The sequence below is a fragment of the Prunus mume genome, linkage group LG7 (assembly GCF_029339155.1).
Source record: "Prunus mume cultivar Tortuosa linkage group LG7, ASM2933915v1, whole genome shotgun sequence".
Taxonomy (NCBI): Eukaryota; Viridiplantae; Streptophyta; class Magnoliopsida; order Rosales; family Rosaceae; genus Prunus; species Prunus mume.
The window spans coordinates 18,634,237-18,649,998 of NC_142704.1; the positions used below are offsets into that span (position 1 = coordinate 18,634,237).

Sequence of the window (15,762 nt, forward strand, 5' to 3'; positions counted from 1 at the left end):
GAGCCTTAATTAAGATCTATAATATTACATATTCATGTGGTGTAAGGCTTTACTTTCTCAGGTATAAGATAATACTCTCAACATTTCAACTCCGAAATTCTTAAATTCATTTTGAATTAATGTTTATACTCATTAATTAGGTTACATTGGAAGAAGTTTGGAACCTATATGGTTTATACTCAACATTCTCAAACGTCTTGTACAAGTTTGGAACCTATATGGTTTATATATATAAAACATGCACAATATTTGTATATACTTGCATGTTCCAAACTTCCACCGTCAGTTTTGTTAATTTGTGTTGCACTGTTTCGTCCATGAATCACAGTTTCAGTGCTTCTAGGCCCTTTCCAAAACTGTGAATACGCATGTGACGCGTATGCAGGAATCTCTCTCTCTCTCTCTCTCTCTCTCTCTCTCTCTCTACAGTGGATGTTATTATTCAGAAGTGATTAAAAATTAACGAGGGAGCTTAATTATTATAAAGTTGGTTTTAGCTGTATTATTAGACATTTCGTATTCTATAGATTATTTGATTAACAAATTGGTGTTTTCAGAACATGGCATGTATAAAATTTCAGTGATCCTGATCATTTCAGTGGTCTAATCACAGAGGTCACGGACGGGGATAATCCGACTAGAAAGAGTCAAATTGGACAACTGAACAATTCTATATATCATATAAGACATGTACGTACAGATGCCACCATACTTGATATAGTTTGATAATTACCAATCAGTGCTTCCTCTTTGTCATGTATTCGTCACAGATACATAACAACCACCACCACCACTACTATTACCATATGAGGAGGTTGTCTGTAGGATCAAATGAATCCAACGGGGTCTTTTCTCTGAATAATATTTGTGCAGTATAATGGTCGTGTGGTACAACAAATCTACGTGTTATGACATGAGTGAACGATATGATATAATCCTAGCTCATTTTACTATCCTCTCACTGGCATCGGCAAGTTGAGCACAAGTTCTGTAATGACATGACATATTTGAATGTAGTGGCTCAAAAATTATTCTTGGATAACCATACAAACCTGCAGTGTATTCTAACATTCCGAAATTGTGTGAATATAGAGCAATATGACCCCCTAAATAAAAATCCAGTTCATTTTCAAGCTAAAACACAAGAAGAGTAGCAGAGGATGACATGTCGTACGTTTGATTTGGACGTCTCCAGCATTATCAACATGCAAAACATGTAAATAACAGTCAGCATGTATTACATATATGAATGAAATGGCCGCAATGCATGACCAATTACTTCAAGTAAATATCATTTTACTCTGTTTTTTTTAAATTACTATAATTAAGATCAAAACACTGCTATTGTTGAATATTATTAGAACATTGTTTCGTAGGGGACAAGAATTAAGCAGACCTGGCTTTTATAACTAAACACACAAAAATCCAAACTCCATAATCCCGAAAGCTAATCCCACCATGTTGCTTTGCCAGGTTGTATACCCTAGGCATCATTTCCAACCCAATGTGCCCATATGGGTCATTCTAATTATTTTAATCCCCACCCTACATCACTCTCCATCTATAAAAGCCCTAGCTAGCTACCAATCTCAAACACATCACATCTCTCAACTTATAAATCCTCCAAAAGCTAAGAGCCAATCAATTTCCCAAATGGCTTCCAAGGCTCTAGCTTCCACTGCTCTCCTCCTCTCCCTCAACCTCCTCTTCTTCACTTTGGTCACCTCCACCAATGTTGCTTGCCCACCACCTCAGAAAAAGGGTCACAAACACCAGCCCAAGCATGCAAGTCCTGCACTACCCAACCCTAATCCCTCTAAGCCTGCCACGTGCCCCAAAGACACATTGAAATTGGGGGCATGTGCTGACCTGTTGAATGGTTTGGTGCACCTTGTTGTTGGTCCACCAAAGTTCCCTTGCTGCAGCCTCATTGAGGGCCTTGTTGATCTTGATGCCGCTGTGTGCCTTTGCACTGCAATCAAAGCTAATGTCTTGGGGATCCACTTAAATATCCCCGTTTCACTCAGCCTGCTCTTGAACTACTGCGGGAAGCAGGTCCCAAGTGGCTACGAGTGTGCTTAAATTTGAAGTAGTATTTATCCGTACTGCTCTCAATTTTTAGCACTTGGGTTTTAATTAATTTCCTTTGTTTCTCATTTTCATCATGGTGTGCCTAAGAGCTTTGTTGGGATGTTTATTGGTATATTCCATTATACATTCTTATTATTAATAATTCTTTCTATATTGTTTTGATGGATTGGATGGATGGTAGGCTACTTGCCTTCTTCCACATCCTCTATAGCAATTGTATTTTAGTGAAAATATTATTCATTGAGCTGAAATAATGAATTGTGATGTTTCAGAAAGTAATTGAATTTGAGTTCCTTGCAATGTTCGTTCTACTACTACAATTTTATTTTCTGGGTATATGCACTACTCCTAATTAGTACTTCTGTCTCCTATGCATTGTGAGGAACATGAAATCTCTTATTCAAAATAATAGTTGGAAGCGACAAAATTGATTGTGATTTTTCTAAGAATTGTTAAGTTGTTAAAGAGCCGAAAGATGGAACCTTAACGTAAGAGCTTAAAACATCTTTGGCCTGCCAATGGGGTCTAGCTCAATGGAAAAAGACATTGACTTGCAAATCAGTAATCTCAGGTTCTAACTTCTATGACACTTTGTTAGTGTGTGTGTTAGAAACCCTTTACATATTGTAGTTTAGACTATCACCTATATTCAAAAAGATCTTGGACCTCTCTAGCCATTGCAAATTGATTTTGAGAGATTTTTTTTTTATCAAGACATGTTAACTAATCAACACATGCTTTTCGTTGACCTTATTCTTCCTGGTCGTACATATGAAGAATTATAGCATCATTGATTCATCGCACATTTCACTTGTGTAAGTGGCTAGATATAAGCATAACTTTGAAGTTAATTATTATATTGATATTAACAAGCTTTAATGATCCATGTTGAGCTTGTGTGGCACTACTTCTGGAGAAGTGCATTCAAGAATCACTTTCAAATGTTTTTTTTATATAAATAATTTAATTTTTAATAAAATTTTTGACGTTCTTCTAATAATAGAAGCACTTTAGGAAAAAGTGTTTATGGGCAAATTTTCCTATAAAAGAAGTCACAAATGGGTTACGAGTCCGTTCGTTATTAGAGATCCAACTTTCTAGATAATTTCAGACCGTGAATTTAGAGAGACCGAGAATGAATTTTGAAGTTAATCATGTTAATATTACTAAGATAAATGAACAAACTGGCCCAAAGTTTGTAGATCCAACTGGCCAGATAAATCATGTATATGCTAGCCTGTCAATCGTAAATTCGAATTGAAAGTTAGCTATTTAATCAATAATTAATATATGGGTTAATATCATTTTACCTCCTCAAAATTTAGGGTCATTCTTGAAATGGATCACGTAGTTTTAATTTTGTCAATTTACGGCCTAAAGTTTTAAAATTCGACCAATTTACACGTTCCTTCAATTTGACCGTTTAGTCTTCTGTTACGTGATGATCCACCTTTTTAGCTTAAGTGTAATAAAATATGTAATAAATAATATTAAAAAATTCTTTATTTTTAAAGTTAAGTAAATTCAATTATTTAAAACAATAAAAAAAAACATAATTAAAAACCCAACACTATGACCAAACTCCCCAGCTGTCACCAACCAACTCCAAACCCAGCATCTCCACTACCACCATCCTTCTTCTTCCTCCTCTTTCTTCTCTTCCACTATCCCCACCTTCGTTTCCAACACCCATTTCTCCTTCAGACGCCTACGCTCATCTCCACCCTTCAAAGGAAGGAGACTGGGGGTAGGAATGGTTTCAGATTTGGGGTGCGATGAGTTGGGGAAGGGGCAGTGGTGGAGGTAGAGTTTGATATTTGGGGGGGCACAAGCTTAAAACTATGGGATTTTTTTGTGCAATCTATACTACACTGTTTATATAGTCAAAGAGGTGAGAAGATGGTGGGGGGGCCCAGACCATCTCAGGCCTATGAATAGCTCCGCCCCTGGGAAGGGGGAGAGTGGGTTGTTTGCAGGTGGTGGTTGTGAGGTATTTTGGGTTGTTTGCAGGCGTTGGTTGTGAGGTGGTTTGGGTTGAAAGAGAAGAGAGGGTTTGGTGGTGGGGTTGGTAACGAGGTTTGGTTGGAATGTTGGTTTTTTTTTTTTCGGTTTTAAATAATTGAATTTAATATTTTTAATTAACTTAAATAAAAAAATAAATTATTTTTTATATATTTTATTACACCTAAGATAAAAAGGTGGATCCCATGTTTGCCACGTCATCAGTTAACCCACGTTTGCCACGTCATCACTTAACAGAAGATCAATAGGTCAAATCGACAGTATGTGTAAATTGGTCGAATTTTAAAACATTAGGGCGTAAATTGACAAAATTAAAATCTCGTGGCCCATTTTAAGAGTGATCTCAAATCTTGAGGGGGTAAAATGATCTTAGCCTTTAATATATCAACAAAATGAGAACATAATTAAGCAGCTAAAAATTTTCTACAACAAAATTTAAAGCATAAATACATTGCAAATCAATGGTGAAGACAATTCTTAATTTAATTTAATTTATATTTCTTTTAATTGGAAAATATCCCAAGTTTAAATCCTACGTCCCAGGTGACAGAAAACAAGTTCCAACAGTCCAACTTGGCCAAATGGGTCAAGTCCAACTTGTAGCTCTTGTTTCCTGTAAGATCAACAAACTATGGATTCATCATTAGCCCGCTAAAGTCAGCAAAACGACAACTCGATTTTAACCCTTGACTAAAATTTTGTAATTTTACGGGAATTATTTGAGTTTCTTTTTTGTTTTTGTCAAAAAAGTCATTTTTCATCTTAAATAAATATGGTAACGGCAAAAATATAATATTATTGTCGCCAATGACGACTATTATTGGGGTGGACTCAAGCTAAGGTGATTTTCCGTTGTTACACGTTACTCAATATATAATATTCATGTGTTATGTTTGAAATTTCACCACACATACATAAGCGTGTATAAGGATGTGAAGAATATCCTATATTGAACAAAAATAAGCTCATCACAATCAAAAGCAAATCCTATCAAGTGGACATCATTATTACAATTTCTCGGCACATGCTTAAGTTTAAAAACTATATCATCGATCCCATTGCTTTCGCAACCATACTGTGTGTGCATGTATATATACAAAAATCTTTAGAGGGAATCCTCAAATAAGTTTATTTGAGAGACATCCAAACCGTTTATTTTTTAGATATTATATATATATATATATATATATATATACATGCTACTATAATTAATGTGTTAGACTAGTGTAGGATAACTTCTCCCAATAATGTGATCTTAACCATGTTATTATACGAATTTCAGCACCAAATTTCTAATCCAGGATACTGATATTGTAAATGTGTCGGCGGATATGTATAGTCCCTTGGCATTGTTGGGAGAAGGAGTTATATTTATCTTTATAATCAGTAGGTACGGAGAAGAGCGATATTCGTTCTCATCCTATCAGTTACGAGTTTTGTTTTTGTTTTTTTGGTTTGGTAAATAGAAAGATCACATGTTCACATCGTGGAATGTACCCAAAATAATTGCACTTTCTTTCTGTACCGCAAACCTAAAGCTAGCTCTACCTTTTTTTTTTGTGCAAGATAACTTTCCTCCATAACCCGCCAACGAAAGAAAATAGGGAATGGACCAAACATGATTTCTCATGTCTGTGCAAAATCTGTAATCTCTGTGAAGCCGAATTACAAGCCGGTGGGTTCTGAAATCCAACACATGCATATTCACGGATTGCGCTTCTGTCAACTAGTCACGGATTGTTTATTGAAGTTTGCACACCGCCAACAACAATCCAAACTCTGCATTTTATTTTCACTTGGAATCTCCACAGCTCTCATGTTTTTTACCACAGCTTGTTGTTCTTCTTCCACGTTTAAATATAGTCCTTGTTTTCCCTTCCATTTGTCACACACTAAACTCACGGATTGCTCGTAAAATTCAGCTATATATAATCCTCTGGATCGTCAAACCCATCAAAACCCAGAAGTAAAGTATAACTAGTAGCTAGTGATCTTGTAAAATCATGGGTTCCAAGGTCACTGCCATGTTCTTCATCTTTTTGATTTGCATGGTTTTGGCATTGCCTCCAATTCAAGCTTGTACACCTTGTACTCAGCCACACCCGTCAAAACCACACCCTCCACATCATCCATCACATCCACCACAACCACCTTCCCACACTCCAACCCATCCCAAAAACCCACCAACCCCAAAACAACCACCACACCATAAACCGCACCCAAAACCCCCATCCAAGAACCCACCCGTTATATCCCCGCCCATAGTAAAACCTCCTGTCACTAACCCTCCTGTGACAATCCCACCCCCTTCCACTCCCTACCCGCCTTACCCCGGCAGCCCTCCTGGTGGTGGAGGAGGCGGAGGGGGCGGAGGAGGAGGAGGAGGCGGAGGAGGCGGAGGCGGTGGTTGTGGTGGATGTGGTGGTGGTGGAGGAGGTGGAGGTGGAAGTGTTCCGGGTCCAAACCCTCCTCCGCCCACGTCACCAACATGTCCAATTGATGCGCTTAAGTTGGGGCTTTGTGTGGACGTGCTTGGTGGTTTGGTGCATATTGGGCTTGGGAACCCAGTTGAGAATGCTTGCTGCCCAATTCTTGGAGGGTTGCTTGAGCTTGAAGCAGCTATTTGTCTTTGCACTACTATAAAGCTTAAGCTTCTTAACCTAAACATATTCATTCCTCTTGCTCTTCAAGCTTTAATTACTTGTGGGAAGACTCCTCCCCCTGGTTTTGTATGCCCTCCTCTCTAAGTGTACGTTTTTGTTAACATGGGGTTAACATTTCTAGCCAGGTTAATTAGAATATGGTGTTAGTTTCTTGATGTATGAATTCGTGTTACTTGAATTGGTATATCTTTTCTTGTGCTAATGACAAGTTAATTACATTCAAGTACGTAATATTTGTTTGATTAAGAATGACGTATGTATTGGCAACTAAGCATAAAACTTATAGATGCCCATGAAAAACACAATGATTGATATCTACTAAGTAGACAATTACATAAAAACTCATTAACTCAATTGCAAAAGAAAATGAAGCGCCTTTAATCCATTCACCCTCTCATTATCGGCATTGCACCCCAAGAAATTGTATAATTTAATTTGATAAATATTTGCAAAAAATCAATTCATCACTTTCATAAGCTAATAACAAAATAATTATATCCATTGCAATAATAATCATATATATGGCTGATTTTCAGATTGAATTTCTTCTCTTAGACAGCAGGATCACTTGTTTTATAACCAAATATCATCATCAACATCGCGGTTTGAGGAAATTGATATTCCGAAAAAGGTCATCATGCACTCCTCCATATGCAATTTCTCCCTTATATTTTTTTTCCCTTTAATTAACGGTGTTAATCTGATATGCTTGGTAAGAGACCCCCATGTTGGTGCTGATCTAGGGTCGTTTTCTTGCTCTGCCGAAGCATAATTAGTTTTGTTCTCATCCTGACCCGATTCTGGGCCCAACAGTACACTGATATCCTGATAATCTGAAACTATTATTGCCTATATTCTCAATCCAAGTTGACATATCCTGACTGCGGAGATTCTTATATCAATCAACCTGAAGCCCTCTGGATACAAACGAAAACATATTTATCATAGCAGATAAAATAGATCTCATTTCCATGTGAAAGAGAAAGACGGATAGATCATATGCAGCCATCTCATAACTTTAAGCATTATATAACGAAATAATCAGATCAAATATGCCCTCTGCGTTTGTCTTTTTTTTTTGGACTATCAATACCAACTCTACGTTGCAGGAGGAACATTTGTTTTCTTCCGTTCATAAACAAATATTTTGCTTACAATCATCCATGTTTGGAACCAACCAAAGAAACCCTCGTTTCTTCGTATGATATCATAGAAAATTTGAATGTGCCAAAACTTGTTCACGGGGCTGAGATGGTGGGTTAAGCAAGGGGGACCAGCTGATCTATCTACTTTGGGGATCAAGCCAAGATTAAGGCACCTTCCTCTACCGTTCAAACTGAGAAACCTTCCTAATGAGCTGATAGAGATATATTTGTGTATATATATGTAGAATATTGTCCTTTAGGTAAAAAAGCAGTTAATCGTGTAACAAATTTATATGTAGATAGAGCTGGATTCGTATAAATTAGCATTAAGTATTAATTTAAATATTCTATTATATACCAAGTGATCAATCTTCTTAATGATACAAATAGAATACAATAATTCGATACGCGTTATAATTTGAGTGAACTTATAACAACACGTAAGGTATTACCGACACACCAATTATCTCAAAAACCAAAAAAGATTATTGGCATAGCTTGGAAGTATTAAACACTCTGGGATGGGCATCATGATCATTTTCTTGAAATTATGACATAATTTGGTATGCTAAAAATCAAACACAAGTGGGTTGGGACCTTTGCCTTTAAAAAAAAAAATATGTAGCGTTGAAAAGGAAAGCGCATACAAATGAATCAAAGTTCCTTTTCTTCGTTTCCAAGCTAAGGATGGGTTTGCATTTCTTTTGCTTAACCCATCCTCATCAGTCACGGGTTGAACAGTGGAAAATAATTGTCATATAGGGTTGCTTTAAGGGACCATCAGTGAACTAAAAAGTAGCATTGTGCCAAAAGTTGGAGTCGTATCTCTTTAACTCCCAAGTGCTCCAACAAATAAACGACATCTTAGATGACATTTGGTATGTTTTAACGATCCACCTTTTCTTCATGGGCACATTTCTATGTGCTTGAATAGATGTAGTCGACCATACCAACTTCATGCCCACTTTCTTTCTTTTCCTTGTTTTTTTTTTCTGATCAGTATGCATGTGAATTATATTTATAATGCATGTGATCACTTTCAATGATTCTGAAATTGAAGTTGACATATGTACATATGTGTACAAAGAGACACATATCATCAAGAGGGCACATCAGTACTAAAAAAAAGAAGAAAAATTTGTTCACAAAAATTACGCACGCCAATTATGAAAGAATATTTGTTGCTGAAAAGTGAAAGTGGTTCAAGTATCCAATAGGCTAATTGAAAAGTCCAATTGAAGTCTAACCAAGTTAAAATACATATATTTTTTTTTACAAAACGATATGCTAAATTACTCTAATGTACGTATTAGAAGGGGAATTAAACTCAGGTGCAAGAGAGTGAGTATACTATCTTAACTAACTGACCTAATTTACATTTGCAAATCAACATAAATTTAAGCAAGCGATCCACTGCAAGTTTGCATGCTGCTGCATGTGAACTAGTGGTATTATTGGGCCAAGTGCAAATAACTTCTCATTCCAGTCTTAACAGTATTGAGAAGATTAATTGGTAATTAATAAATTAATTTTTCATATATAACTCCAAATTAATTTTTATTTTCTTTCTAAATTTCACTTGTTATACAAAATTTAAGGCCAAATAAAATTATGTGAGTGTTACTGCCCCTCTTTTTTTGGGGCTTCTAGGAAGGGATCAGCAGGATCAGGTTCAGCAAATGATGCCTACAGAATTTTCAAAATGAAAAGTTAAGCAAATTAAATTATATTAGTTTCCAAAAGATTACATTAATAGAAACATATCTTTAACTTAAACTTATTCATAATAATCACCCCATGTGGAAACCGCCATAACAAAGGAAACGAGAAATTCCCACTTACACTCACACAATACAAACAATTTCAAGCCAGAAGATAATAACAAAGAGAAAGATAAAGCACAAAGATGATCGAACAAATGGCTATTGTCGTTTTAGGCACATTGGAAATCTTTAGGAACCTTATTGCCGCAAACATTAAGAAGCAAGCTGAGAGAAATTGGAATGTTGAGGTTGATGCCCAAAATGTTGGCTTTGATGGCAGTGCAGAGGCACACAGCAGCTTCAACATCAGCAAGGCCTTGGATGAGACTGCAGCAAGGCGCTACAGGAGGTTTACCAATGGTAATGTTAAGCAACCCATTGAGAACATTAGCACAAACCCCTAATTTGAGGGTATCTCTAGGGCATTTGGTGCCTGTGGAAGGCGTGGAAGGCGTGGAAGGTGTGGAAGGTGTGGAAGGGGTGGAAGGGGTGGAAGGGGTGGGGCTTGGCCTTGGGTTTGGCCTTGGTCTCGGGTTAGGACCGGGGCACGTGCCGCAAGAACTTACAAGAGCAAAGAAGAGGAGATTGAGTGCAAGGAAGAGACTAAGGGAGGCAGTTGTTTTGGAAGCCATTTCTGATCAAACCCTAGAAGTGTTTTTCTTTTTCTTTTTTCAGTTTTTGTACTTGAAGTTAGCACACTAGTAGAACTAATAGAACTTACAAGTATATGTGAGAGTGTGAAGAATTAAGGTCCAGTGGAGTGCGGTTTTATAGGGTTAAAAAACGGTGAGGTGCTCAACTTGATGCTAACAGAAAATTAAACAAATAAATTAAACAAATAATCTGAGCTAGCTGATCCCATGTGTATTCTTGTGATTTTAGCTGGCAGGGCAAGCAAATTAAAGGCAAACTTTTGTATTTTTGTGTGGTGGGGGCTGCCAAATTGCCAGGCTCCCTGTCTTGGCGCAAATCTGTGGATGCATCTCATCATGCACTGTTCTTGATACCTCAATTCCAGAGAATTATACGGCATCAAGATTTTCGGGTTTGAACCTTTGATCAAAGGACAATGGTGGGACTGAAAAAATCACAATGTTTTAGGCACATTAAAAACTTTGTCATAGAATTAATGTTCAAATCAACTAGCTCTTGGTCTAGTGGTACATTCACAGGATGTCAGGACCTCGAATGTAAAGATAAACTGCTCTTCATCACTTGAACTACAAGCCCATTACTAAAGATTTACTAACCAAATGTTTCAAGTTTTACTAGTATTAAATTAAGGTTGTGTTTGAATCAAGTATTTGTTACCTCCAAGAAATTCAAAAAGATGGATGAGATTTTGTAAATATGGAATTTATAAAAGTCATAGGAATTTGTAAAGCAATCGGGTCATACGTCTCTGGGTCCAGGAGCTTAGGCCCATGTCCAACTTTGAGATGACTCGTGTTTTAGCAGTAGGTCCCAGTTTTTCTTGGTCGTAGTTCCTAAATAAGTGGTTGGAGATCACAACATTAATGTTTTATTTATTTATGCTACAATGTTGAATTTGAGTTCATATAAAGGTCACATTTTATGTTTCGGAAGGGCCTCCAGAATTTTTGAATCTCCTCTTCAGTTATAAAAATTTCAGGCAAAATAACGTATATCATAAAAGGTACACAGAAAGAAAAAAAAAAAACCATTGCTTATGTGGGATCTACGATATGGGATTACTGCATCTTTCTTCTTTTAGTTCTGGGAATTATTTTTTTTAAAAAGGAAGTGGTATTTGATTCCCATAATCATAAGTTCCATAATTTTATTAGCAAACATGAAAGACTTCAACTTTATGCACTAATCTATCACCATGCAAATTAGGCACGAAGAAAAAACTCACAATTTCACCCGCACATTACACGCAATTATATGATACTTGCATAACAAGAAAAAATTGCGTAAGATCAGAGAAATGAATGATATCTGTTAGTTTTATAAGGCACATTGGAATCCATCTGGAACTTTATCTCCACAAGCACTAAGAAGCAAGCTGATGGCAACGGGGATGTTGAGGTTGATACTCAAAATTCTGGCTTTGATGGCAGTGCACAGGCACACAGCAGCCTCGAGGTCTACGAGGTGGAACTAGACCAACGTTAACGTAACCAACCTGCCGAGCACGTCTGCACAAACCCCTAATTTCAGGGCATCCCTAGGGAAGGCGTAGGCAACTCCATTAGGGGCAAGGTTAGGGTTGGCATTGACAAGGGCAAAGAAAAGGAGATTGAGAGCGAGGAGTGAGGCAATGGTTTTTGAAGCCATCTCTCAAACCCTAAATCTTGTGTGCTATTGTACTTAGTACTTACTGTAATTACTAGTACTCGTAGAAGAATATATGTAGTGGTGATTGGTGAGGGCTTAATGTCTAAAGAGATTGGACATTTATAGGTGTAATAACTTGATATTAATAGAAAATACAGCAAAATAAAATTAATGAACCGAGTTTCCATGTGTGCTTATGGTTTTCGTTTTTCTCTGGCAGAATAAGTAGATGTAAATCCAAAATGTTTGGCTTGTTGCCCATTATGGGCTCTGCAAATTGCCGTGTTCCTTTTTTTTGGCATCAATAAGTACGTTGGTCATATAACTTATGGGGTACTTAGGAGTCAAGTGTAGCCTTCTGGCCGTTTGTGGCGAGGTAGTGTCATTTCTCACGATCTCTGGCCATTTTCGTTGGTTTTGGCATATCACGAAGTTTTGTCTACATTGCCGCCAAACCAAAAATCTTAAGATTAACTTCATACGCAACTCCTTGCGTGTGAAGTCCATCATCAGATTTTCAGTCCCAGATTAGTGCCTATAAACTCATCACTAGTACTAGTTTCATACAACCATTTTGTTTTAACGAGTTGTCATCATGGTACATTTATGAATCTTTCTTCGTTATTACGTGTTATATGCAACTATGTATTTCTATCTCCCTTATTATGTGACATTACACGTGATGAGTGAAATAGACACATAATTGTATACAATTACATGAGAAATTAAAGAAATTCTATAACTCGTTCTTTCAAAGAGTAAAAGAAACACACACACACATATATATATTTATTTGAGAAGTGGTTAATATATATTTGAAAGGTACGTAGAAGAAAACTATAAGACATATGTAATTATTTTAGTCTCGCATGAAGTATGCATGATTCTTGGCAGATTCTTGGTGGAAGGAAGTGTCACGGACAGTACATCTCTAGAAGAAGGCTGGACCTACAATAGGCTCCACCAGAGCTTCAATATTTGAAAATATGTGTGATCGCTTCCAAATTAAAACACAAGTTTGTCTTTCCATTCACACGTTGTAGAGAAATTTCCGATGATTCCATCGGTATTAAGTCAAAAGTGTATCTTGGGATTAGCCAGTGATATGATGTTTATTAATCGATTTTATTTTTGCGGCAAGATGTATTTTGGAAGTCTCCAAAAATTTATAGATAGGGAGAATAATTGCTTTCCTTGCGGGCGAGATCGACAGTTTTGTCTCCATATGCGTTCATAGCTTCCCAAAGTCTGTAGTTCTCTCGTGATCGACAAATATGCTGCACTAAGTTTCAGGGAAACATTAAATCCTATGAAAAGGCCCCCTGGGCTGAAACTCCCTTACTCCTCCCCCCACCAAGCAAAGCCAGCCCTGGCAACTTGTGGGCTCCATCAAACCCAGGCAAGATCAGTTCGATCTGTTGCCTAAAGGAGCTGATGCCAACAAATAAATTAATTTTTTTTTAATGTTAGCGCGTGCCCCACATGCAAGGCACGCACGAGTCATACTTAGCGAAATCTTTAGCAAATATTGAAAAAAAAAATCAAAAATTCAGATATATATTTTTTTTAATACCTAACATTGTTCTTCACTTTCCACACCAAAACTTCATACAAATTTCTCTCCTCATATCATAAGTATAAATAAAATTAATCTTGTGATAATATTTTATTCCCATAATGATAGGTTACACAATTTTATGAGTAAACATTGGAGGGACCTTAACCTTATTTACTAATTAATCACCATGCAAATGAGGCACGAATAAAATTCCACTTTCATCCTCGCATTACACAGAACTATTATTTGACACTTGCACGCACGCATGCATGATACATAACAAGAAAAAACGGCATGAGATCAAAGAAAGAAACGATATTTGTACGTAGTTTTATGAGGAACATTGGAACCCATCTGGAAGCTTATCTCCACAAGCACTAAGAAGCAAGCTGAGAGCAACGGGAATGTTGAGGTTGATGCCCAAAATTCTGGCTTTAATGGAAGTGCAAAGGCACACAGCAGCCTCGAGGTCTACAAGGCCAAGGAGGATGGTGCAGCAAGGTCTCACTGGAACTTGACCAACATTAACGTTAACCAACCCACTGAGCACGTTAGCGCAAACCCCCAATTTCAGGGCATCCCTAGGGCAGGCAATTCTATTTGGGGCAGGGCTAGGGTTGTTGGCATTGACAAGGGCAAAGAAAAGGAGGTTGAGAGCCAGGAAGAGAGCAAGTGCAGGTTTTTTTGAAGCCATCTCTCAAACCCCAAATATTTTGTTGTACTTGCGGTAAGTACTTGTAGAAGAATAAATGTGATTAGGGTGGTGAGGATTTAATGTCTAGAGAAGGTGGACATTTATAGGCCCATTTTAGACTCTGAAAATTGCCAACTTCCATGTTTTGGCATCAAGAAGTACGTGGATGCATATGGAATACTACATTGTTCTTAAATGGATAGCTCAATTCTAGTGAATTTAGGGAATCAAGATTTATTGCGGTTGCATTTGAGCCACATTTGAGCTTGTGATTTGGTCTAGTGGTTTGGTCATATGACTTATGGGGTAGTTAGGAGCCAAGTGTAGCTTTCGGGCTGTTCGTGGGAAGATGGCTTTGGTGCTAGGTCTTGTCATTTCTCACGATGTTTGGCCATATTTGAGGGTTGTCATCTTCCGTGGAGTTTTGTCGACTTGCCCCCTTACCAAAAATCCGATGCTTAACTTCATGCGTAGATGAAATTAGTTTCAGCTGCGTAGACTGCATGTTAATCATGAGATTTTTATTACGGGAGGTCTATTGACTCATCTCTATTTATTGGTTGTATAGACGTATGTGTTTTTATCTCTTTTATTATGTGATATAACACGTGATATAAGAAAAATAGACACATAAATTACATATATAACCCTATAACTCATTCTTTCAAACCGTGAAGGAAGAAAAAAGAGAGGCACTAGAATGTAACAGAGTTTGAAAGTGTTTATTAACCTATATATGAATAGGGAAGCCTAACCTGGTTGTACACCATTTTAGTGTTCAAAGGTCCAGCATTGGCATAGATAAAAGCCCATTATAAATGGACGCCCATACATCTATTAGGAAATCCTTAAATCGGTAAGACCGGTCGTCTTTCTAACAAGAATTCTATAGTGAGGTCTTATATACAGTCCTTAGGTGAGGTCCTATCTCTTAATCATTGGATTAAATTGGTTAGCCTGATTCAACAGTTAAGAAATAGAACCTCACTTAAGGACCATATATAAAAGGCTGTCATGCCCGGACTCGGGTCAATGGAAACCCTGCGTCCGGTGCGTGAGAAAATAAAAACTAAAATAAAATAAAAAGATGCCAAAACATTGGGTTTGAAATAAAATTCTCTTATAAAAATAGATTCAAAATATTACAACTTTACAATAAATAAAGCCCTATCACTCTCATCTAATTCAGCCTCAACTGGTTTAGTCTTTTTCTTACCCACTAATTCATCTAAAAAATTAAACAGGGTGAGGGGTGAGCAACCACAGCTCAGTAGGGACATGAGACCTTACCACAATAGATTGATATAACTAAATTAAGTGACATGCAATCACAAAGCCAAATATCACATTAATAATAATAATGCATGAATGAATGCTCTTCATCTACTCCCGTTAATTCATATAACTGGACAAGTAGACCTGCACGTCCCATACCAGACTTATACCACTTGGTCCCGAATGCCCATTTATATGATTTAACACCCATTTCAATCATCCCATAATTTCCCTTTTGTTAGTCATCTTG

General features: G+C 37.1%; 2 protein-coding genes and 3 pseudogenes across 3 annotated transcripts; 2 read left to right on the forward strand and 3 right to left on the reverse strand.

Annotated features, from left to right (window-relative positions):
* Positions 1–1,580: 1,580 nt before the first annotated feature.
* On the forward strand, positions 1,581–2,370 carry LOC103337188 (14 kDa proline-rich protein DC2.15 pseudogene; annotated as a pseudogene). The gene has a single exon (XR_016122144.1). The product of XR_016122144.1 is annotated as a 14 kDa proline-rich protein DC2.15 pseudogene (transcript).
* A 3,385-nt stretch (positions 2,371–5,755) lies between these two features.
* Positions 5,756–7,002, forward strand: LOC103337190 (uncharacterized). The gene has a single exon (XM_008240341.3). It carries the CDS (start codon positions 6,117–6,119, stop codon positions 6,858–6,860), a length of 744 nt encoding a protein of 247 aa, XP_008238563.2. The 5' UTR covers positions 5,756–6,116; the 3' UTR covers positions 6,861–7,002.
* A 2,629-nt stretch (positions 7,003–9,631) lies between these two features.
* On the reverse strand, positions 9,632–10,435 carry LOC103337191 (lipid transfer protein EARLI 1-like). The gene has a single exon (XM_008240342.2). The coding sequence runs from the start codon at positions 10,314–10,316 to the stop codon at positions 9,855–9,857; it is 462 nt and encodes a 153-aa protein (XP_008238564.2). The 5' UTR covers positions 10,317–10,435; the 3' UTR covers positions 9,632–9,854.
* Positions 10,436–11,566: 1,131 nt separating this feature from the next.
* Positions 11,567–12,138, reverse strand: LOC148915656 (14 kDa proline-rich protein DC2.15 pseudogene; annotated as a pseudogene).
* Positions 12,139–13,623: 1,485 nt separating this feature from the next.
* Positions 13,624–14,316, reverse strand: LOC103337192 (14 kDa proline-rich protein DC2.15 pseudogene; annotated as a pseudogene).
* Between the last annotated feature and the right edge of the window lie 1,446 nt (positions 14,317–15,762).